This window comes from Talaromyces atroroseus (assembly GCF_001907595.1).
Source record: "Talaromyces atroroseus strain IBT 11181 chromosome Unknown scaffold_1, whole genome shotgun sequence".
NCBI classification, from domain to species: domain Eukaryota; kingdom Fungi; phylum Ascomycota; class Eurotiomycetes; order Eurotiales; family Trichocomaceae; genus Talaromyces; species Talaromyces atroroseus.
Genome location: NW_017971433.1, coordinates 58,834 through 85,338, shown reverse-complemented (window position 1 = coordinate 85,338; position 26,505 = coordinate 58,834). Strand labels below are relative to the sequence as shown.

General features: G+C 21.1%; 1 protein-coding gene across 1 annotated transcript, besides 13 other annotated features; it reads right to left on the bottom strand.

Moving 5' to 3' along the window:
- Positions 1-763: part of a repeat region (Identified by RepeatMasker using a combination of RepBase library and repeat library created with RepeatScout) that runs on past the window's edge.
- Positions 764-973: a repeat region (Identified by RepeatMasker using a combination of RepBase library and repeat library created with RepeatScout).
- Positions 974-8,531: a repeat region (Identified by RepeatMasker using a combination of RepBase library and repeat library created with RepeatScout).
- Positions 8,518-11,189: a repeat region (Identified by RepeatMasker using a combination of RepBase library and repeat library created with RepeatScout).
- Positions 11,190-11,344: a repeat region (Identified by RepeatMasker using a combination of RepBase library and repeat library created with RepeatScout).
- Positions 11,261-11,493: a repeat region (Identified by RepeatMasker using a combination of RepBase library and repeat library created with RepeatScout).
- A 96-nt stretch (positions 11,494-11,589) lies between these two features.
- UA08_01130 (hypothetical protein) lies at positions 11,590-13,789 on the bottom strand (the record flags this gene model as incomplete). The annotated part of the gene is made up of 6 exons (XM_020260981.1): positions 11,590-11,773; positions 11,966-12,012; positions 12,221-12,917; positions 12,969-13,093; positions 13,173-13,456; positions 13,510-13,789. 6 exons carry the CDS (start codon positions 13,787-13,789, stop codon positions 11,590-11,592), a joined length of 1,617 nt encoding a protein of 538 aa, XP_020122859.1.
- A 183-nt stretch (positions 13,790-13,972) lies between these two features.
- Positions 13,973-14,827: a repeat region (Identified by RepeatMasker using a combination of RepBase library and repeat library created with RepeatScout).
- Positions 14,827-21,426: a repeat region (Identified by RepeatMasker using a combination of RepBase library and repeat library created with RepeatScout).
- Positions 21,427-21,888: 462 nt separating this feature from the next.
- Positions 21,889-22,147: a repeat region (Identified by RepeatMasker using a combination of RepBase library and repeat library created with RepeatScout).
- A 163-nt stretch (positions 22,148-22,310) lies between these two features.
- Positions 22,311-22,348: a repeat region (Identified by RepeatMasker using a combination of RepBase library and repeat library created with RepeatScout).
- Positions 22,347-26,505: part of a repeat region (Identified by RepeatMasker using a combination of RepBase library and repeat library created with RepeatScout) that runs on past the window's edge.
- Positions 22,349-22,385: a repeat region (Identified by RepeatMasker using a combination of RepBase library and repeat library created with RepeatScout).
- Positions 25,519-26,505: part of a repeat region (Identified by RepeatMasker using a combination of RepBase library and repeat library created with RepeatScout) that runs on past the window's edge.

Sequence of the window (26,505 nt, the reverse complement as noted above, 5' to 3'; positions counted from 1 at the left end):
TTTATTTTTTATTACTATTTATATAGTACTAGTCAATAATGTATAAAGTAAATCATTTTATAGCCTTTTTATTAAGAAAACTTAATACTGCTAGTACTTTGTTAGACTTATTTATAATTTATTTACTATTATATATAAAGTAGAATTATATTTAAATAAGATATATCTTAAGAATTTTATATTCTCTCTTAAATAGAGTCACTGTTCTAATCTTAATTTCTTAAAATATTTAGTTTAATTTTCTTTTATTATTAATTATAGCTTATTCTAGTTCTTTAATATATTATAATAATACTGTTATATCTCTATTATTAGTAATTATAATATCCTTATTACTAGTATTAATAGTTTATAAATTAGGACTTAGAGTTATTAGAACTAGGATTTAAAGTATTATTATTATTTATTCTTAAGACTTCTCTTTTAACTAAGAATCTTGAATTATTAGAAATTTTAATTATTTTATTATTAAGTATAACTAGGATAGCTATTAATAAATAAAGTTAATAGGCTTCTAAGATTAAAAGATCTTAGTAAATAAAAAAAATAAAAATAAGGCTATAAATATCCTAATTAATAGAAGATTATATATTTAAATTATTATAATTAATTCAAGATAATAGAAGAAAATTAAATATATAATAAATAAACATTTTTATATAGCTTTTCTTTATTATAATTAATATAGTAATAGCTCTGTTCATTCTATTCTGACTAATATAGTTAATATAATAATAGCTCTGCTGGCTCTATTATCCTAACCCTAAGGCTTCGCGGGTAATCCTTTGTTCCGATGTGCATTAGTCCCATAGTGACTAACCTGATCCATTGGCTGTGACGTTCTGATTCTCTGACAGATAATTAGATTATAAAAAAGAAATATAAATACTAGAACCTATATTATTTAAGAAAATAGAAAATAGAAATCTAGAATATAATCTATAGATTATTATTTTAATAGTAATAATAAAATTGTAAGGCGGAATCCTGGATGGAGTTGGGAATAGCTTCAAAGTATAGCAGGTATATGACCTCGCCTAGCTTCCCGCTGCTAATTAGATTAGCAGCTTGGCATATATTATCTTATAACTACAGATGGTCTCAGGCCTTCATAAAGTAGCGATTAACTGTTAAGTATATATATATATATATTATATATTCAAATCTATTCTTAGACTAAAGCCAAATTTTAGTTATATTCTTATAATCCTTATTATAGTCTAATTACTCGCTTTGTAAGAACCTAGCAATTATTATCTAGAATAGCTCTAAAATATGTCTCTTTATATATCTAGAGATAAGCCTCTAAGAAATAATTATCTCTAGTTAAATATTTTTTAGATATTAAAGAGATCTTAATAAAAAAAAAATAAGAATTATAAAGATAAAGTTAGGTAATAAAAAAAAAGATAAAACCAATATATCTTTAATAATAATTAATAAAGTAAATACTAAGACTATAATTATAAAGCTAGTAGTTATAGAAATTTAAGATAAGATCTTAGCATTTATAATTCTATTAAAGTTATTAATAAAGTATTTAGAAAAAAATCTCCTAATAATAATAATAAATAAACTTATTAAGTTTAAAGCTAAAGTGATCAAATTTATAGAGATATAATATTAAAGAATTATAATTTAAATCATACTTTAAAAGTTTAAGAAGCTAAAATAATAGCTATTATATTTATTATTAACAAGCTTATTAATATAAGGCTTTAATATATAAAAAGATTTAAATCATCCTAATCTAAAAGAGAAAAGAAAAAAGCAAGAGATAATTAATATTAAAATAACAACTAAGAAAGAGCTACTAAGTCAAAAAAAACTATAAATGCTTATAAAAATTATTCCTTTAAAATAGTCAAAGCTAGTACTTAAAAAAAAGTATAATAGTATTAGTATAAAGAAACTAAAATCCTTTAAGCTCTAATTTAAATATCATTTTATAAAGCATACTTACTACTATAACTTCAAAGATACTAACCAACAGAAAATACTAACTATAGTTAAAAGACTAAGCTAGAAAATATTCAACTAATAAGATACACTTATAAAAAATAAAATAAAGATTAACTATATAATATAAAAAAACTTCAAATCCTTTCTAATAGATATTATATACATCTTAGAACTATTACACTAGAATATAAATAAACAATACTAATAAATATAGCAATAAAAAAGCCAAATTATATCTAAATTTAATATCTATATCTAAAGACTAGAATACTTCTTAAAACAAATATATATAAATAAGAATTAGAAATATTACCTTGAAAATTAAATTATAGAGTCTATACATATCAAGGCTATATAATAAAATAATAAATCTAAAGAGTATAATAACTATATAATATATCTTTAAAAGATAGAAGATTCCATACTAAAATAAAAAAAAAACTCTAAATTATTTAGAAATAAGCTATAGAACTAAATTTAAATTTAAAAAATAAAGCTTTAAGTCAAAATTTAGACCAAAGTAATAAATCTAATTAAGAAAATAACTACTATAATAATCACTATTCCTAGAAAAAGTCTAAAATTAAAGATTTTAGAGATAGATTAAAGGTCTAGAAATTACTAATATATACTTACTATAGTAAAAAAAGACATATAAAAAAGAACTATTACTCTAAAGACCCTAATAAGAGATCTAAGAAGGATTTAAAATAATTTTTTAATAAAGTTTAATATACTATCACAGTATTAAGACTACATATTATATAATTAAATTAAGGATTATATATTAATATATATATCTATATATAAATCTTAAAAGATTATATAAAAATATTTATCTTAATTAATAAAGCTGCTAAAGATAACTTTATAGATTAAGAATAGATATAAAAGAATATATATTCTTTAATAAATCTAGCCATAATTACAAAGGTAATTAATAGGTATTTAATACTGATATATAAAAAGATTTTACTAAATATTATTGCTCTTAATTTAGAAGATAGACTAAAAAGCACCTAGTAGACCTATAATATTATTAATATAAAAAGATATAATATTATACTTAGATTACTATAATATTTAGCTATAAATCCTAATATCTACTATATTATAAAATAGTGGTATTACTGCTAGCTTATTAAATAGAAGACTAAGCTCACATTCTATTATATAAATTATAGGGCTATATAGTAATAGGATCCTATAAAAAACAGGAGTAATATATCTATAGAGCATATACTAAAATTATATATAAAGTAGATCATAGCCTAAGAACTCTATCAAGTTATAGAGGATGAAGAGACTACTTATATTATAGATCTAAGAAAAATTATAATAAAAAAAGCTGATCCAGATAAGAAGAAGATTAAAAGTCTTTTATAACTAATAGCTATTAATATTTTAGAACTATTAACATACTTAGAATTATACTTTAATATTTTCTTAAAAGAGTAGATAGTAATACTATTTAAATATATAATCTATAATTATATTATTAATTTAAAGCCTAATAAAGAGCTACTATATTATTTAATTTATTAACTAAATTTAAAAGAATAAGAAATACTTCAAAAGTATCTAGTAAAAATCTTAGCTAAAGATTAGATTTATAAGTTAAAGAATTCTACTAGAGCATCTATCTTATTTATATTTAAAAAAAATAATAGTCTATAGCTATATATTAATTATTAAAAGGTAAATGCTATTACAATTAAGAACTAATATTTCTTATTATTAATCAAAAAGATTTTAAGTTAGCTCTCTAGAGTATTAATATTTATATAGCTAGATCTCTAGGATATATGTTATTGTATTTAAATTAAGAAAAGAGATAAATAGAAAACTATTTTTTATATCTAATATAGGTATTATAAATATACTATTATGTTATTTAAACTAGCAAATATCCTAGTAATCTTTTAATTATATATGAATTGAGCGCTGAGTGATTTTTTAGATATAAGCTATATGGTATATCTAGATAATATTATTATATATTTAAAGGATAAAGCTACCTATAAAAAGGATATTTATAAGGTATTAAACTGCTTACAGTAGTATAAATTATATATTAAATTATTAAAATATATTTTTAAAATTAATAAAGTACATTTTCTAGATTTTATAGTTAGAATAAAAGGTATTTAAATAGAACTTAAATATATTACTACTATTTAGGAATAGCCTGAATCTAAGAATATATAAGATGTGGCTTAATTTTTAAGCTTTATTAACTTCTATCATAGGTTTATCAAGAAATATTCCATAATTACCGTACTATTATTAAATATAATTAAGGGTTATAAATGGATGTAAAAAAGATTAAAAGTAGAATAAAAAGCTAATATAAAGTTTATTTTTATTAAAAAGATATAAAATATCTTTAAAATCCTCAAAAAGTACTTTATATAAGTATTTATACTTAAATATTTTAAATTAAAACTTCTACTTAGAGTAGAAATTAATATATTAAATTTTATTATAATAGTAATCCTAAGTTAGTTAAAAGCTGATAAATTATAGTATTTAATAATATTTTATTTTTAAAAGATAATCTTGATTAAATTTAACTATAAAATATATAATAAAGAGCTATTAGCTATTATTAAAATCTTTAAATACTAGAGATACTATTTAGAAGATAATAATAGATCTATAATTATTCTTTTATATTATAATAACCTTTAATATTTTATAATTATAAAAAAATTAAATTAAAGATAGGCTTAATAAATTAAGAAACTTATAATATTTAATTTTAATATCAAGCATTAGTCAGAGTATAAAAATCTTATAAATATACTAAATTAAAGACTAGACTATATTAAAGTTAAAAATAACTAATAGATCCTATTATTAATGTTAAAAGAAAAACTAAGCTAAGTACTTTACTTAATAAGAATAAAACCCTCTAAATATAAATATAATTTTAATAGTATAAAACTTATATATTTAAAAAAGATAATAAAGACTTTTTAAGTTAATAATAATTTAAACTTTAAATATTAAAATATATCTAGCAGTTAAAAAGAAACAATTATTAATATTATAAAAGATCTAGAACTCTTAATACTAAGATCTAAAATAATAACAATTATTATAACTAAGATAATCTATTCAGACATACCTAAAGAGCTTGCTATTATTATTTATTATTATTAGTAAGTAGATATATAAGCTAGAAATATATAAAAATAGATAGTAGATCTAAATTCAAAAATAGATTATTTCTATTAGTATATTAAAGCTAATAACCTATTTAGATTTAAAGGTATAGTATATATATCATATGATTATACACTTAGACAAGAAGTCTTATAAGTTAATTATAATAATCTATAAAAAGGTTATTTTAGCATTAAAAGGATATATAAAATAATATTATCAAAATATTTCTAATAAGAGCTTTATAATGCAGTTTAATATTATTACTTAATATATATAAAGTATTAATATAATTATATATTATAGTATAAAAAATATAAACTAATAAAGCCATTACTAAAACCTATAAAATCTTAGGAGTTAGTCACCTTAAATTTTATAATAAAGCTTCTATTTTTAAATTAAAAAAGAAAAATATATAATATTATTATAATTATCATAGAACTATTAACAAAATATATTATATATAAACCTATATCTACTACTACATTAGTAAAAGAACTAGTAGAGACTATATACAAATTAGTAGTTAAATACTTTATTATACCTAAGAATATTATAAGTAATTAAATAACAATATTTATAGTTATATTTTAGAAAATACTCTATTAGTATCTTAATATAAGAAGAAGAATTAAGATAACCTATTACCCTTAAACTAATAGCTAAATAAAATAATAGAATTAAACATTAAAATATTATTTTTAATCATATATTAATTTATTATAGAATAATTAGATATAATAATTAGCACTAGCTTAACACATATATAATAATAATATATATAACATCACTAGAATATCATCTATTAAAGTACTAATAAACTTTCAAAAAGATATTCGCATCAATATTAATCAGGACCTCCTAGATACAGATTCTAATAAGGAAACCTCAGAGATAAAGAAGGATCAAATACTAGTAATTAAATAAATAATCTAACTATGAGTTAAACATAAAGAACTTTAAAAGCTACTAAAAAAAATATTAGAGAATTAGTCTAAATATTTTAATAAGAAATATATAGTAATATAATTTTAAATTAATAATAGAATGATATTATAAATTATAAATATCTATTCTCTAAATAAAAAGAAATTAAAGTTTAATTCTAAATTTATCAGACCCTTTTAAATACTAGATATATAGAGAATAAATATATATAAACTAAAAATGCCTTTATAATACTAATAGTTGTATCTAGTATTCTATATCTTCTTACTAAAACTATTCAAGGACATAGTTAGAAATGAAACCCTATCTAATAATCTTATTATAAATAATATTAGAGAATATAAGATTAAAAAAATTTATATAGAAAAAGGCTCTAAAAAGAATAAAATATATCTTATTAAGTAGGTAGGCTATTCTAAAAAAGACTATATATAGGAATCTAAGAAGAATATTAGTGATTATACTATATTTAAAATTTATCTTTAAAATTATAAGACTATTTATAACTTAAAGTAAGAAAGGAAAAAATAAAAAAAAGCTTAATTTATAATAATTAAGAATAAATATAAGACTTATTTTATACTATAAATTATTAGTAAGAATTATTAGTTATAAGATTTAAAAGGAACTTATGCTATATATTTAATAAAAACTTAGCTAATTAATTATAAAAGCTAAGAGAATAGATTATAAAATTAAGAGCCTAAAGGCCTAGGCATAAATACTTATCTATAAATAAGCTTAATAAAAGAAAGTAAAGAAGATCTTTTTTCTCTATTAAAGTTAGTAAGGTTACCAGCTAAATATATTAATTAGGAATAGAAATAATAAAAATAAAATTCTTTTAATAAAATAGTATAAATTATTATAATTAAATATTTTTTAAGTAAACTAAATTAAGTTAAAATTATATTTTTATTATTAATTTTAGCATTAAAGTTTATCTTAATAATATATTTTCTAAATATATAATTTAAAGTCTTAAATACTCTATCTAATATATAATATTAATTATTAAAGTCTTCTATCACTAAATCTTAATAGAACTTATTAGCTAAAATCTTTAAATGGTCTAATAGGGACTCAGGGCACTATAAATTATTAGTATTAATTATAAAATAAAAAATATTTAATAATATAGATATTTAAATTAAAATATAAATATATACTTATAAAGATATACTTATATTTAAGTATTTAATAATATATATATAACTAAGTTATAATATTATAATAAATATACTGCTACTTAATATAGTTATAAGGATTTAAAATAGTTTATAATTAAAAATAGATTAAGCATAGAAGCTTATATAGAGACTTAATTATATATTTCTATATTTTATTAGTATTAAAATCCTATATATAGAATATTATCATTTATTTTACTCTTTAGAGATGTAGAAAGCTAGGAGTTGTTAGATATAATATTAGAAGTAGGAACTATATTAAGAGACTTAATTAAAGGATCTTTAGGAGTATATAAAAATTTAGATTATTTATTTATTTATATTATTAGTAATTATATTAATATTTATCTAATTTTATAACTTATCTTATATGATTAACTTATCTATATAAATAATATTTTTATAAAATACTCTAAATATAAAAATAAATCTAGATTAATAATAATAAACTATTACTATATTAATATTTTTTTAAATATTAGAATACTGCTTCTAAAGAGAAAGATAACTAGAGTAAATTTAAATTATTAAAATTAAATATTTTAAGTTAACTGCTATACTTAATTATAAGATAGTTAAAATTATCTTATTATTACTTTAAGTATTAAATTAATATAAAAAAAGTAAGAAATTAATAATATAAGATATACTAAATCTATATTTAATAAAATTTTAATAAAAAAGTATAATATTAAGATAATACTTACTATTAAGGAAGAAGATAAGACTAAGAAAAAAAAAAAAAAAAAAAAAAAAAAAAAAAAAAAAAGAGAAAATTAAAATAAAGAAGATAAGAATTTATATATATTTATTATTAATACTAATCTTAATTATCTTTTATATATTTAATTTTTTATTTAATATTTATTATTTATCTTTAATTTTTTTATTAAAAGCAAGGATTTTATTATAAAATTTAAACTACTAATTCTATGTATTAAATTCTATAAGTCTATAAAGTTTTAAGCTTAGAGATATATTTTTATAAAAAGGGGGATAGCTGTAAGGTAGAATCCTAGATGGAGTTAAGAATAACTTTAAAGTATAGTGGGTATATAATCTTGCCCGGCTTTCTGCTGCTAATTAGACTAGCGGCTTGGTATATATTATCTTATAACTGTGGGTGGCCTTAGGCCTTTATGAAGTAGTGATTAGCTGCTGAGCATATATGTATATATATTATATATTCAAATCTATTCCTAGGCCGAAGCTGAATCCCAGCTACGTTCCTGTAACCCCCGTCACAAAAATACAATACTAATTTAGAATTATGAGATCTAATTATTAAAGAAATAGCAAATAATAATACTATTTAAGAGATATTAAATAATATATAATAAGAAGAAGAATATAAAAAAATAATTATTAATAAAATAAGATTTATATTTTAGTATAGTTTAATTTATATATTAAAAATAGTTAGAGAAAAAGTCATTAAAATATATTATAATAAATTAATAATAAGATATCTAAGAATTAATAATATATTAGAAAAGATATTAAGAAATTATTATTAACTAAATATATATAAAGTAATATATAATTATATTAAGAAATGCAATATATATTAAAAGAATAAGATTATAAGATATAAGCTATATAAATAAATATAACTATTATAAACATTAGAATATCTATAATAATAGATAATAATAGATAATAATAGATCTTATTGTAAAACTATTAAAGTTAGAAGAATATAACTTAATTTTAGTGATAATAAATAAAATAATAAAATATATATACTTTATACTAATAATAAAAAAATAAATACACTACTATTAGCTAAAACACTACTATAATAAGTATTCTAATATTATAGCATATCAGAAATTATAGTATTAGATAGAGGACCAGCATTTATATTATAATTATAAAAATCCATAATAGACTTAATAGGAGAAGAATAATGATTAAATTTAGTATATTATTTATAAATTAATAGATAAATAGAATAAATAAATCAGATATTTAAATAATACTTATAAAGTTATATAAACTATTAATAAGATAATTAGATAGAATTATTTCTAATAGCACAACTAGCATATAATATAAGTAGATAATCTATAATAAAGATAATACTATTTATAGTATATACTAGAAAAGAAATAAGAATACTAAGATAATTATATTATAATTAGCTGATAGTAGAAATTGTAGAAAAAATAATTAATAATATAAAAGCTATATATCTCTATTTATAATAAAAAATAGAGTATAAAGAATAAATTAATATAGAAAAATATAACTATAAGAATTAGAAGGGACTTAACTTTAAAAAAAAAAAGATCTATCTCTTTTAAAAAAATTTATAGATACTATAAGAAAGTAATAAACTTGATTACTTATAATTAAAATTATTTAAAATTAAAAAAAAAATTAGAGAAGTTAATTATAAACTTAAATTATCAGACTTTATAAAAATTTATCTTATATTTTATATATTAGTATTAGAACTAGCACTATAAAATGTAAAAATATAAACTAATATTATTATTAAACAAGAAATCTATAAAGTAGAAAAGATATTAGTAATTAAAATATTAGAAAACTATAAGAGATATTTAATAAAATAGAAAAGATATAACAAATTAAAAAGTATCTAAAAGGTTATTAAAAATTTTACTAGGGTAAAAAAGACAATTAAGAAGTTCTATTAATATTAAGATCTAAGGGAAGAAAATTTTAGGATAAGAATATATCTAGCAGAAATAATTTAAAATTAATAAGTAATATCTTAATATCTAAGAAAGATATAATAATATTAAAATGCTATTTATTTAAAGAAGTTAGAATAAGATTTTTAAGATCTTCCTTATTAAGAATATTTATAATATTTATATTATGATCTAATATTTTATTATTATATTCCTTAAGAAACTTTTATTGTTTTTAAATATAATAAATTTTAGTAAATAATTTTTATTATACTACTATATATTGTTCTAATTAGAATTTAATTAATTTAAAATTAGATTTTAGTTTATCTTATTCTTTCTTAAAAAGTAATTACTTTTTTAAGCTATAAAAATACTTTTTATATTTATAATTATAATAGATATATAAAGTATAATTATAGCTTCTAGAATTTATAATATAAACTTTATTTTAAAATAAATAATATTTATATAAAGAGTCAGAAGAAAGATTATTTTTTTAAATAAAATTAATTTAGGCAATACAATATGCAAAATAATTAGAGATAAATATATTAATATATTTTAAATATTTATTTATAAAGAAAATAGAATTATATTAAAAACAAGAGTAAATCTTTTTATTTATATCTTTAAGAATAAAGATTCTAAAAGAAAAGAGTAATATTATAAAATTAATTTATATAATATTAGATAGAAATTAGTATTATTAAGAAAAAATGCTTAATTAAAATAGCTAATACTATAATTAGTTATTTATATATATTAATATACAAAACAGTTACTAAACATACAGGCTTATAACTAATATAAAAAAACATATAACTAGTATACACTACAATATATATTATAGATATAGAAAAAGTATATATAGCATTAAGCAAGATTATTAAATATATAATCAGATATACATCCTAGAATATAGAATAAGTATAAGAAATATTAATTATATAAATATACTTATTTTTATACTTAATTCCTACTTAGTATAACTCTTTAATCTAAGTTACTTAATTATATATTAAGAAGATCAGTAAGATAAATTTATTTAAAATATTATAATACTTCAAGATACTTCTTCTATCTTAGTTATAAATAATTAATCTTTATTATTGACCAGTTAGAATTATATCTAATCTTATTAATAAGTTACTCTTATGAACCTTTATATAGTTTATTCATCATATCATACCTCGACACAACCAGTGACAACTAGGGTGGATCCAGGCGCGTGACACCCGCTGTACTTTAAAGCTATTCCCAACTCCATCCAGGATTCCGCCTTACACTGACACTCTAACAGGACATTATAACAAAGAGTATAAAGAATATAATAAAGCATAATTATAAGAATATTTATTTATTTTATATTTAATTTTTTTCTATTATCTTAAATTAACTAAGATAATTTAAATATATAATCTTCTATTAATTAGAATATTTAATCTTTATTTCTTTTATTTTTATCTTTTATAATCTTTTAATCTTAAAAGCCTATTAACTTCGCCCATTAGTAGCTATCCTAACTATACTTGACAGTAATCTAACCGAAGTTTCCGACACCTTGACGAAGCGGTGGCTGGCGGCTGAGTCAGCGTCCCTCGCCTATCAAGCCGTTGATCTATAGTGAGACAAACGGCAAAATGTGCGGGTTTTCTTCAAGGAAGTGACATGAGAAATTCCTTATGCGGGATCCAAAGGTTGGAGCCGTAGATCCCGGCCGCGATCAGGATGAACGCGCCGTAGGGGGTGTTCGCGCTGGTCTTGAGGCATATGATGCTATATGTATCGCGGGGGATTCGGGAATGATGGGAACTGTTTCCGGCATGATTACTGCTCAAGCTAATCGTATTGATGGTATCGATAGGTCTCTGTCTGAAGACAGGGTGAAGGTGTTGATGAGGTGGAATCGTCCTTCGTGAAGATGGAGATTGATGAGAAAATGATCTTGGAAAGAAGAGAATCCGTTCCTTACTTATATACCAAGACAGCAATGTGGAGAGGAAAGTTGTAGAGCCCAAACGAACAACTCACTTTGTTTCAGGAGGATCGTAGACAAAGAAGCTGTTGCTTAGTTGTGTCTGTTAGATAGCTGGCACCTTTTAGCTTCTTACACCCTTTGATGATATTGTCTGTGACCCCTTTTTACAGTAATCAAGACGATGCCACATTCACGTCCCATTACCTTCCGTTTGTACTGACTGATTCTGGTCTGCCCGGTACCAAACTCGTAGATGAGATTGTATTTCATAATAATCCTGCGCTAGTACTGCTTGGTGATACACAGACCGTAAGGTCTGGCGGCCCTGGTCGATTCGCAGCACTAAGAATAGCGTCCCAGTGAGGCCGAAAGATATCTTCGCCCTGCAGTGTCCCCAACCACAGGACGCACTTGATGTGGACGAGGGCGTCGTTACAATTACCCAGCTGTAGAGAAGCAGCCATAGCCCGTGCCGTCTCCATAAACCACCGGTAATGGGCTGTGCCGGTCGAGGCCACCATTCCAATTGCAAGAAGCCAGACATCAAGTGAATCATACGCACGAGGTGTCGATTCGAGTTGCTTGAGATGCTCTATAAACCGGGTGACAGTCGTATTTAATATGACTGCATGCGAGTAATACGTTGGCCCCTGAATGATGAACATGTAGAGTATGATTGCGTAGCGAATGCATTCTGTGATCGGTGACGACCGAGGGTTTGCCGTGTCCGAAGCTGAGAGTAGAAGTCGGTGTACGACAAAACATGTGAGGTCGTGAAGTCGTATGGTTGAGAAGGGTATCCGTTGCGCCCGCTGGAAGACGTAGCGGAGACGGATGAAGACATTCCTGACTGCATAGTCGACATCAATACTGATGAGCTCGGATAAATCATCATGAAGAGCGGTCGAGTCCAACTGCCATTCCGGAATGGGAGGTATGCCATCTCCAATGCCGACGTCATCCTGGGTCTCGAATTCAGGATGGCCCATGATGAGTATCGAGACCCTTTGAGGCATGTAAATAGCATACTCTCTAGGTGATCAAGGGGTGACTTACCAGCCGACCATTCTCGCGGTAAGCGGGCTTGTCTGCCTCACTGAATTGATGCCACCTCTCATGTTGACGAGTCTTTTCACTCCGTCAACATGCATTTGGCTAACCTTGATATTGCCCTTGCCAAACTGAGAGTCGTAAACTATCAGTGATGGGTTCGAAAGATAAGAGAAATAAAGACAGAGGAAGCTCAAGAGAGTATCTCACTTCGATGGCTGCCAAGGTGATGACAGAGTTCATAGTCCCGTCTTGTACAGCCAGTGACGTGTCTTCGACTTTGCGTCGGAGTAAAGCCACAGAGTCGGCCATGAGAAGTTCGGAGGTTTGAAAGCCCTCCTGGGCCAACAACTCCTCATCAAGACATGCTGTCTGCAGCGAGACGTGAAATAGTGCTGGGTCGCCCAGAGCAAGAGGCCACCAAGAGATGAGAAACGGATTTGAGGTTGCGTTCAAGTCGAGAGGGTAGTATTGGAAAGCGATCTTGTGGAGAACTGAATTGGTAAGCTAAGCTTTGATCGACGACGTCGATCGAAGACGTACGTACAGCGATGGATGAGACGTTGAACGCGTTCCCGAGGAAGTCTCGTCTGCGGGTACGAATCGAAAGGATCGAGACACCCGAATCTGTAGCCGGTTAAAGCACCAGATCCATCGAGCGGTCTCATTGATCCCCCGTGAGTTGCCGGCGGCGCTGTAAAGGGCTCATTCGCATAGACGCACTGGACTTTGCGCTTAATGCAGCGAGAGCAGCGTGGTGTGCGGAGGTCGCAACTGTGTTTGGATTTGGCACATGCAGCACAGGACCGGCGAAGAGTTTGGCGCATTTTGGGGGAAGGAAATCGAGTTCCTGTGCGTTCCGTGGAATTGAGTAATTTAGGAGGAAGAGTGTTGGTGGAGACTTATCTCAGAGGCTCAGACGCTTCGTAATTTCGGCTTCCAAAAGCTAGTAAAATCTAGCCAGCCAATCATATCAAAGCAGTTAGACTAAACCTAATTAGGAAGCGAGGATAGTTTTGTCACGCGCCTGGATCCACCCTAGTTGTCACTGGTTGTGTCAAGGTATGATACAATGGATGAACCACATAAAGGTTTATAAGGGTAACTTGTCAATAAGGTTAGATATAGTTCAGACTTATCAGTAATAAAGATTAATTGATTACAACTTAGAATAAAAGAAACATTTTAAAGTATTATAATACTTTAAATAGATTTATCTTGCTGATTTTTTTAATATATAATTAAGTAACTTAGATTAAAGAGCTATACTAAGTAAGAACCAAGTATAGGAATAAGTATATTTATATAATTAGTATCTTTTATACTTATTCTATATCTTAGAGTATATATCTAATTATATATCTAATAATTCTGCTTAGTATTATATATATTTCCTCTACACTTTATAGTATATACCCTGGTATATATTGATTATATATTTTCTTATATCAGCTGTAAGCTTATATGTTTAATGACTGTCTTGTATGTTGGTATATATAAATAACTAGTTATGATGTTAGCTATTTTAATTAAGTATTTTTTCTTAATAGTACTAGTTTCTATCTAGTATTATATAAGTTAGTTTTATAATATTACTCTCTTTTTTCAGGATCTTTGTTTCTAAAGATATAAATAGAAAGACTTGCTCTTATTCTTAGTATGACCCTGCTTTCTTTATAAGTAAATGTTTAAAATATATTAATATACTTATTTTTAATTATCTTATATATTATATTACTTAGGCTGATTTTATTTAAAAGAACAATCTTTCTTCTGATTTTCTATATGAATATTATTTATTCTAAAATAAAGTTTATATTATAGATTTTAGAAGTTGTAATTATACTTTATATATCTATTATAGTGTCGGAAACTTCGGTTGGGTTACCGTCGAGTATAGCTAGGATAGCTATTAACAGGCGAAGTTAATAGGCTTCTGGTATATAAAAGTTATAAAGAAACAAATAAAGTCTTAAATAAGATAGAATATCCTGATTGATAGAAGATCATATACTCAAGTTATCTCAGTTAATTCAAGATAATAGAAGAAAACTAAATACATAATGAATGAACGTCCTTATATAACTTTCCTCCATCATTCCTTCTATATCTAGGATCTAATAGCTATAAGTAGGCCTTCATATCTTTAATAGTTCTAGTATACTTCCTATCATACTATTATCCTAATAGATATAATAGTAACCCTATCCTTTTTAGTTCTAACATCTGTGGTGTAGTATATATTTCGTTCCATCATTATCACTTATTGATTGGCTATAATATTTTGATTCTTTAATAATCCCCTCCTCTAAAAGCTGGCATCTTAATAGCTTAATAAATAGCTCATATCTTTTAAAATATAAGTAATTAATCCTAACTTCCTAAATATTCTAAATATATAATCTTGTGGTTTTACACTAACCATATCTTTAAAATGAAATAAAACTGTTAAAAATTGCAATCTTACTAGCAAAATTAAAAGATTTAAAGTTATCCTTCTTTTTTCTTGCAACTGTTATTATTAATTAAATTATATCTACATAAAGGCTGAAGATTCTTCTCACTATAATAACTATATTCACATGAGTAACTACAAGTATATTAAAATAATAAATTCTAAGTCTTTATAGAAGTATCTAATTATAGCCTAAGATAAAATTAAAATAAATAAGGAGAAGGCTTAATAAGAGATTATAACCTTTATAACTTATCTTTCTTATTTATAAAAATAAAAGAAGCTTTTCTAAAAATATATAAATAAATTTCTTTAAATAGATATAAAGGATGTCAAAAAACTAGAAAGATTAAAAAAAGTAGAAGAAGAGATAAAAATAAAATAAGCAAAAAAATAATAAGAGATTAAGAAGCTTCTAGCTACTATTTTTACCTTATAAAACAACAATCTTATCCTTAATACCAACTTTAATCCTTCTATCTTTCTTAATTATACTTCTATCTCTATTCTTAAATCTTCTTAAAGCAATTTAAGTATCTAATAAATTTCCATATATCTTCTTCAGGTCTATATCCTTTTTATCTTATAAGATAGTAGATATATTCTTTTTCTAACTTATATTATAGTATTCTTTTAATTTTATACTCCTCATTGTCTACTACTTCATCTTTATTTATTAGGTTAGTTATTAGTTTTAATAATAAGATATAAAATATTGAGTGTATTTGCATTCTTATTAATAGCTAGAGTTTATAATTATTATTAGTAAGTTTTTCTTTAATAATAAACAGTCTAAATTTAACTGCATCAAATTTATTGCTTAGTCTTATATTTTTAATGTTAAAAATTTTTAATTTTAATATTTATTGTAGAAGATAAACTCTTTTCTTCTTTTTAAATGTTAACACGTCCTCGCGCTTCTTATTATAATATTTCTTTATTCTTATTTCTACTTATTTAATATCTTTTAATAGGTTGTTATACATTAATTGCATATGTGTTGCTTAGATGTTTGCTTTATTTAATATTTCTTCTTATTTAATATTTTTCTAACTTATCTTTGGAATTCTTTTTAGATTAATAAAATATAATACTTATTCTGTTAATGTATTTATAGTATTATTTATTATAAACTAAGTAATTGATAGTAACTCTATCTAATTATCTTGATTCTAATCTAAATAATATCTTAGATATTATTTAACTGCTTGAATTATCCTTTCAGTCTGGCCATTAGTCTATTAATAATATATAATTAATAGATTATATTCTATTCTATAATTTTTTATAATTATCTACTAAAATTTAGATATAAATAACTTATCTTTATTAGATATGATTTTACTTAGTAATCTAAATATTATAAATATTTCTTATAATATTAGTATTACACATTATTATATCATTAAATTCTTTAATATTAGTTTTAAGATAATATATTTTATAAGTTTATTTATAATAATAATAACTTCAGTATATATAATTCCTGAAATAGGATCTTTTAACTCTGGTAAGCCTTATATAAAATCTATTATGATCTTTTATTATACTTTTATTAATATTTCTAGAATCTGTATTTTTTTATATAATTAATGGTTAATTGGTTTATTGCGATTATAACTGTTATATTTCTTGATATAGTCTTTAACCAATTTTCTTATTCTTAGAAAATAATATGTTTGCTATATTTTTTCTACTATTTGATTAATTCTATGATGTCTTTTAATTAATAAATTATAATTTATTTAAATAACTTTTATAATTATTAAAAATGGTATTAATATTAATTTTCTTTAAATAGCTAATCTGTTCTTAATTACTACTTTATTATTATATAGTGCTGTTTGTAGTATTTTGTTGTTCTTAATAGTTTTTACTATCCTTTTGTGAAAATCTTTGCTTTTTATTATAATTATTATTGCTAGTATTGCCTTATTATTATAGTGAATTCTATTTTTATCTTCTACTAGTATATTTATTTATGGTTATTATATTCTAATTATATAATCTACTCTTCTGCTTAATGTATTAATGATAATATTTTCTTTTCTTTTGATATGTTTAATTTGAAACTTAAACCTTGATAGGTATTCTGATTATCTAACTTGTCTGCTAGTAAGCTCTTTTATTATTATAAAATACTTTAGATTATAATAATTACTTTTTATAACTATTTCTTCCTTAACTCTTTATAAATAGTATCTTTATTATTTAAATGCTTTAACTACTGTGAGTAGTTCTTTATTATAAATATTGTAATTCCTTTCTGTAGTGGTAAATTATCTGGAGTAAAAGGTGATAGGTCTTAATTTTCTATCATCTTCTGATTGTTTTAAAATAATTCCTAATGTATATCCTGATGTGTTAGATTAAATTATATTTGGTTTCTCTAGATTGTGAAGTATAAGAATTAATGCTTTTCTGACTAATTCTTTAACTTTTTTAAATGCTTGCTATTATTGTTTTATTTAATTGAATTCTTGATCTTTTTTTAATAATTTAGTGATTAGTTATATTATTTCTATATAATTCTTTAAGTATCTTCTGATGTATTCTGTTGCATCTAGAAACTGCTGTATTTTATTGACATTTATTGGGATAGATTAGTTGAGTATTACATCTTTCTTATTTAGCTGGATTTTTAATCTTTCTAGTGTATAAATCATTCCTAAGTAATTGATAGTTGTAGTGTTGAATTTATATTTCTTGATTTTAAGTATTAATCCTTTGTTTATAAGTGCTGTCATAATTAGTTATATATGTTCTTTATGTTCTTCTAGGTTTTATAAGTATATAATAATATTATTAAAGTAAACTGTAACAAACTTGTTTAAGTACTTCTATAGAATATATATTATGTATCATGCAAATTATACTGATAGGTTCTTTAAATCTATAAGTGTAACTATCTATTTAAATAGTCTTTTATTTATAAGAAATACTATTTTTTAAATATCATCTTTAGCTATTTATAGATTATAATAATCTTATTAAATATTAAAGACTATCATAATCTTTATTCTTTATAAGAGATCTCTCTTCTATTCCTAATAAAATATCTTATTTATATTATCTATTGTTCTATTATTTAGTGCTTTGTAATTAATAATTATTTATTTAATTATATCTTTCTTATTAATAAATATTGATTATATTAATACTTTTCTATATCTTAGTTATATATACATTACTTTATAAAACTTATTGATAAACTTATTCTTAAGTTTTAGCTTGTCTCTTGATTTATGGTATTACTTGATTAAGAGTGATATAAATCCTTCTTTTAATTTGATTTATACTTTAAATTCTTTGTTATATATTAATAATCGCTATTCTTTTTTCATAAATAGTTCAATAAACTTATAATATTTTTTAAATAACTTTGCTAATATTTCTATAAGTTTCTTTTTATATAATTCTTTTAATTTTAGTTTTATTTTCTACATTCTTTCTATAATTCTTATTTTCTTGATTATTCATGCTTATTGGATTGTTTTAATTTCTCTTATTTTATTATTTTTGATTTTTATCTTATTTTTATCACTCAGATTCTTCTGATTATCTTGTGGCTTCTCTTCTACTTTATTTTTATTGTTAATATATATAATATTTTTAGTAAACGTCACCTTCTGTTTCTATTTGTCTGCTTTCTGTCCTGATTCTTCAGTGATTGATAATGTATTAAGGCTTTACCTTAATTCCTTATATAGCTGAGCAATTTCTTCAATTTTCTTCTTAATAATCTTTATTTGTAATACTATATTATTGACTATTACTATTCTATTTATCTAGTTGATTATTAGGTTCTGTATACATAATCATACTATTTTAAATATAACATTATAATATTCCCTTAATACTAATATAATATTAAGTATTACTATTATAATATATTATCCTAATCTTATAATAATATTTAATACTTATTTTTTATAGCCTTAACTAATTATTTCTTTATTAATTAAAATAATCATTACCTATTTATTTATTTATATAATAGATATTTTAGCTTTTTTTGCAAATTCTTTTCTAATATAATTATAAACTGTTCTTAAATTTAATAAGATTCTTATATCTTTTCTATTGATTTTTACTAATATTATAACTGTTTAACTGACTACTTTTAGTTTTATAATTATTATAATAAATTCTATTATAATTATATATCTTTTTTAAAATTATTATTTCTATTTAAAAAATTCTTTTATACTAGTTACATGCTATTTATATAATCCTTTTATCTGGCATTCTATTATTATAAGATTATTATAATAAGGATATGCTGGTTCTTTATAAATATATTAATATTTTATCTATTCTTACAGATATTCCAGTTTTAGTTCTAGGATAATAGATAAGGTATTTAGAAACTATCCTAATATTATCTTTAATCCAATATAAAGTTTATATAAATTATTATAACACATTGTCCAGTAAACTTCATAATGCAAATTTCCTTTAATAGATAAATAGTAATAACAAGAATAATTCCTTATATATCTATTTTTCCTATTACAAAAGCATATTCCTTTTTTATATAAAATATGCTTATATATTACTGCTAGAGATAAATATATTTACCTATACTTTTAACATATATAATATATCTATTTACTACATTTCTTATATTCTCTAATATAGTTCTTCCATTTCTGTTAAGACTCTTTCTAGTAGGTTATGTTAGTAGACATATAACTATATAAGTCATCTCTCCAAGGGTTCATAGCATTCTCCCATGCTTCTGTATTCATCTTATCCTCAACAAGGTTTTCTAGTTATTCTTAATATAAGTCCTCATAGGTTATTATCCTTGATCCATTATCCCATAACATTAATTAAGTATAAAGTGACTTTTCCAAAGAGGAATCTTTTCCAATACCTTCTGCACTAGATTTTCTTTCTGTCTCTCCTTTACTAGAATGACTTTCTCTTCTAAGTGATTTTTAAGTATAGCTTGTCCAATTGATTTATTTCCTATAATTATAAGATTAACATTCTATTCTCACATTAATACTTACTTATTCTATTTGTTCAATACTTCTTCTAAGACTAAATCTTTCTTATTTTTCTTCTCATATATTTTAATGTTGTATCTTGTTTTTGTTTAAATCATTAAATATTTGTTTTAGCTATATTAATATATTTTCTTTATCTACTTATCTTATTTATTCTATTTAGATTTTTTTATAATTTATTATTTATTCTAATCATTATTCTTTATCTTTAACTAATTATTTTAATTCTTCATTAGAATTAATCTTATTATTAACTATTCTATTAGTTTTACTAACATTAACTAAAACTAGTGGAATTATAGTTGCAATCTACTCCTTTAAATCTAAATTGACTGATTTCTAATTCTTTTTTAACTTTTAGCATTTATCTACAAAATAACCTAATTTTCTATAATTAAAACAAGCTTTATCTTTTCTTAACTTATTTTTTTCTTCTTTAAATAAGATTACATTTAGCTATATAATTATATCTCTATCATAATCTTATAATAGATTTTATTATATCGCCTGGTTTATTCTAAACTATAGAAATCCTCCATATTTTTTTTATTATTAAAACTCTTGTTTTTTCTATTTAATTTTAAATAATTTATTATTAATCTTAACTACCATCTCAATAAAATTATCAATATCTATTAATCAATTTATCTTAATCAATTCCATCTGAACTTCTTTCTTTAACATATTTTTAAATATAGTGATTTATACTCTATCATTATATTTCAATAGTACTATTATCTTTTAGAATTCTATTATTAGTTCTTAAGCTAATCTAGTTTATTATAAATATCTTAATTTTTATTTAGCAGTGCACATTTTATTAATATTTCTAAATAATTATATAAATTATTCCTTAAAACTAGTATAACTTATAAATATCTTAATAATAATTATATTCTAGTCTTCTTATACTAAATTATAAAAATTATCTATTATTAGCTATATCTAATCAACTATATTATTAGTAAGGCAAATTATAATAAAAATTATCTTATTATAATCTTATTTAATCTTATTAGCCTCTATATATATATTTATATTTACTAAAAATAACTTAAGTTTAGAGTATATTTTATTAAATTTTATTAGCTTAAATAACTTAATCTTATTAGTAACTAATAATAAGTTTAATATTATCTATACTTCTAATTATTTAATATAATCTTTTTATTCAATTTCTTCCTATTTAAGTTATTCTAAATATTTTCTAAGCTAATTCATCTAATTATCTTTAATCCTTAGCTTATTTTCAAGTTACTATATATGTTTAACTATCTGATTAAACTATTCTTTAAGAGTAGCATAGTGGGCTAATATCTTATCATCCTTGTTATAGCGTGCTGTTATTATATATTATTACTGTCTTGCTATAACTTAGACTGCTTATTATAGTTATTATTTTAAAATAAATAGATTATTATTATCTACTATCTTAAATATTTAAATAAAGATTTTATCTTTTATATTAAGGGTTTTAAATTATCAGAAACTTTAATTAGATTATTATTAAGTATAACTAAAATAACTATTAATAGATGAAATTAATAGGCTTCTAGTATATAAAAGTTATAAAGAAATAAATAAAGTCTTAAATAAAATAGAATATTCTAATCAATAAAAAATTATATATTTAAATTATCTTAATTAATTCAAGACAATAAAAGAAAACTAAATATATAATAAATAAACATCTTTATATAGCTTTCCTCCATTATTTTTTCTATACCTAAGATCTAATAATTATAAGCAGGTCTTTATACCTTTAATAATTCTGATATATTTCCTATCATACTATTATCCTGATAGGTATAATAGTAACCTTATCCTTTTTAGTCCTAGCGTCTGCGGCGTAGTGCATATTCCATTCCGTTGTTGTCACTTATCGATTGGCTGTGACATTCTGATTCTCTGACATATAGTTGTAAATATAAAAAATATTTTTATAATTTAAAAGAGTGGTCATTTCTTAAAAAAGAATAAGATAAATTAAAGTTTAATCTTAAATTAGTTAAGCTTTAATTAGAATAATATATAGTAGTATAGTAAAAGTTATTTATTAAAATTTATTATATTTAAAAATAATAGAAATTTCTTAAAGAGTATAATAATAAAATTTTAGATTATAATATAAATATTATAAATATTTTTAATAAAAAAGATTCTAAAGACTCTATTCTAATTTTTTTAAATAAGTAGCATCTTAATACTACTATATTCTTCTTAAACATTAAAATATTACTTATTAATTCTAAATTATTTCTACTAGATACACTCTTATCCTAGGGTTTTCTTCTCTTAGATTTTAATATTAATAAAACTCTTTAATTGTCTCTCTTGCCCTAGTAAAATTCTTAATAATCTTTTAAATACTTTTTAATTTATTATATCCTTTCTATTTTACTAAATATCTCTTATAATTTTCTAATATTTTAATTACTAATATTTTTTTAATCTTATAGGTTTCTTATTTAATAATAATATTAATTTATATTTTTACATTCTATAGTACTAATTCTAATAATAATATATAGAATATAGAGTAAATTTTTATAAAGTCTAATAATTTAAATTTATAATTAACTTTTTTAATTTTTTCCTTAATTTTAAATAGTCCTAATTGTAGATAATTAAGTTTATTATTTTTTTATAGTATTTATAGATTTTTTTAAAAAAAATAGATTTTTTTTTTTTTAAAGTCAAATCTCTTCTAATTTTTATAGTTATATCTTTTTATATTAGTTTATCCTTTATATTCTATTTCTTATTATAAATAAAAATATATAACTTTTATATCATTAACTATTCTTTCCATAGTTTCTACTACTAGTTAGTTATAGTATAATTATCCTAATATTCTTACTTCCCTTCTAATATATACTATAAATAGTATTATTTTTATTATAAATTACTTGCTTATATTATATATTAATTATATTATTAAGAATAATTCTACCTAATTATTTTATTAATAATCTATATAACTTCATAAGTATTATTTAAGTGTCTAATTTATTCATTCTATTTATCTATTAGTTTATAGATAATATACTAAACTTAATTATTATTCTCCTCCTATTAAATCTATCATAGATTTTCATAATTATAATACAAATGCTGGTCCTCTATCTAATACTATAATTTCTAGTATACTATAATATTAAAACATTTATTATAATAGTATCTTAACTAGTAGTAATATATCTATTTTTTCTATTATTAGTATAAAGTATATATACTTTATTATTCTATCTACTATTACTAAGATTAAGTTATATTCTTCTAACTTTAATAGCTTTACAATAAGATCTATTATCATTTATTACTATAGATATTCTAATACCTATAATAATTATATTTATCCATATAGTTTATATCTTATAATCTTATTCTTTTAACACATATTATATTCCTTAATGTAGTTATATATTACTTTATATATATTTAGCTAGTAATAATTTCTTGATATTCTTTCTAGTATATTATTAATTTCTAGATATCCTGCTATTAGTTTATTATAATATATTTTAATAACTTTTTCTCTAATTATTTTTAATATATAGATTAAACAATACTAAAATATAAATCTTATTTTATTAATAATTATTTTTTTATACTTCTCTTCTTATTATATATTATTCAGTATTCCTTAAATAATTTTATTATTTATTATTTTTTTAATAATTAAATCTTATAATTCTAAATTAGTATTATATTTTATTATTACTACTAAAATAGTAATTTATAGATTATATTCTAGATTTTTTTTTTCTATTTTCTTTAGTAGTGTAGATTCTAATATTCATATTTCTTTTTTATAATCTAGTTATCTACTAAGTATATCTATTTATTTATTATCTTTTCCTTTATAGTATTCAATCATAAATTAATATTATAATAATATTTTTAATTATCTTATTTATCTTCTTATCAATACTTTAGTTAATAAAAAGTAAATGAGATTTTTATAATCTATAATAATTTATATAAGAAACTTGGTTTCTTCTAGATATATTTTTTAATATTATAATACTATTACTATTATTAGTAATTCTTTATTATATATATTATAGTTTAACTCTATATTAATTATTTTTCTTAAATAATATATAATTATTTTTTATTTTTTATCTTATTCTTCTTATATTATTATTGCTTTAATAATATAATTAGATATATTAATTTCTAGTATTATTAGTTTATTATTATTAAATTATACTAATATAAATATAGTTATTAAATAATATTTTACTTCTTTAAAGGTTTTTTCTTACTCTTTTATTTATTTATATCTAATGTTCTTTTTAAGTAATCTAAATATAGGTGCTATAATATTTATATATCCTTTAATATATTTTTGATAGTAGTTAATTATTCTAATAAATAATTATAGTTCTTTAATATTTTTTAATATAGATTAATCTCTTATTGTCTGTATTTTTTCTTTATCTATTTATATTTCTTCCTGTATGATCTAATGTCTTAAGAAATTGGTTTCTTATATATGAAATTTATATTTTTCTAGTTTTACTTGTAGTTTTGCTATCTTTAAATTTTATAATATTATCTTAATATATTTAATATAATCTTCTAAGTTATTTAAGAATATTATAATATTATTAAGATAGGTGATAATAAAATTATATAAGTAATCTTTAATGACTAAATTGATATATCTTTGAAATGTTGCTGGTATATTAGTTAATCTAAATAGTATGATTAGATATTTATAGTATCTATATTTTATTTTAAATGTTGTTTTCTATTCTTTCTCTTTTTTAATTCTTAAGCGGTTATATGCATTAATAATATTAAGTTTAATGAATTATTTCTTTTCTTTAATCTTGTCTTATATCTTAGTAATTAGTAATAAAGAATAAGCATCTTTAATTATAATATTATTAAGTTATTTATAGTTAATATATAGTTATAATTTTATTATCTCTTTTTTTAGTATAAATAATACTGGGTATCCTGCTAGTAATATTGATGGTTATATATATCCTTTTTCTAATATATTATTAATATATTCTTTTAAAGTCTTGTCCTCTAATTCTAATATCTGATATATTTTCTATAGTCTTAATTCCTTGTTTTTTATAAGTGGAATAGTATAATCTTATTTACTATGCTTTGATAATATTTTATATATTTTATTAAATAAACTTCTAAATCTTTTATATTCTTTAAATAACTTATCTTTCTTTTAATTAATATCTTTAAGACTTTGTTTCTCTTCTATAATCTTAGTAATAATTTAATATTATATTTTTAATTTATTAGATAATTTATTTTAAAATAAGACTCTTACTTGTTTTTTATTTAAAGTAATTCTCAGCTTTACTAATCCTCTCTCTGGCTTAGTAGCTTTTATAATCTAGGTTTTATAGTTATATCTTATCAGATTTAATTAATTCTATTTTTAGTGGATCTTTAGATTATACTTTCTTAACTAAGATATATTAAAAATTATATTATCCCTTTCTAATTTTATAATATTAAAGTTAATATGCTTATGATATATTTTAATGCTTATTATAAGCTATTTATTCTTGTTTTTAATAGTATTATTATCTATGAGTTATTCTCTATTTAGCCCTATTAATAGTAACAGTTTGTATTTCTTGACTCCTAGTATTTCTAGTTCATTCATAGTTTATAGATCTATGTAATTTCTAGTAGCTCCTAAATCAATTATTACTTAAATATATTGCCTTAGTATATTGATTTTAATCTTTAGATATTTTTTATATATTATGGCTTTTAATATTTTCTTTTCTTCTAGAATAATGATAAGTAATTATAGTTAATTAGTTTCTTATTCTAATTCTTTATCTTTTAATATTGTCTACTTTTTTAAAAATTTATAAAGATTATTATAAAAATCTAAATTTTTTTTTTTAAATATTATTTATTTATAGGATTCTATTTTGCTATTTTATTTATTAATTTTTTCTTTAATTTCTCTTTACTTTCTTTAATATTTTTTACTTAATATATCTTGTTCTTTAGAGATTCTTTTTCTTTTAATTGATTCTAGTTAAGTCTAATTTAAGCTTAATATAAACTTTTAGTT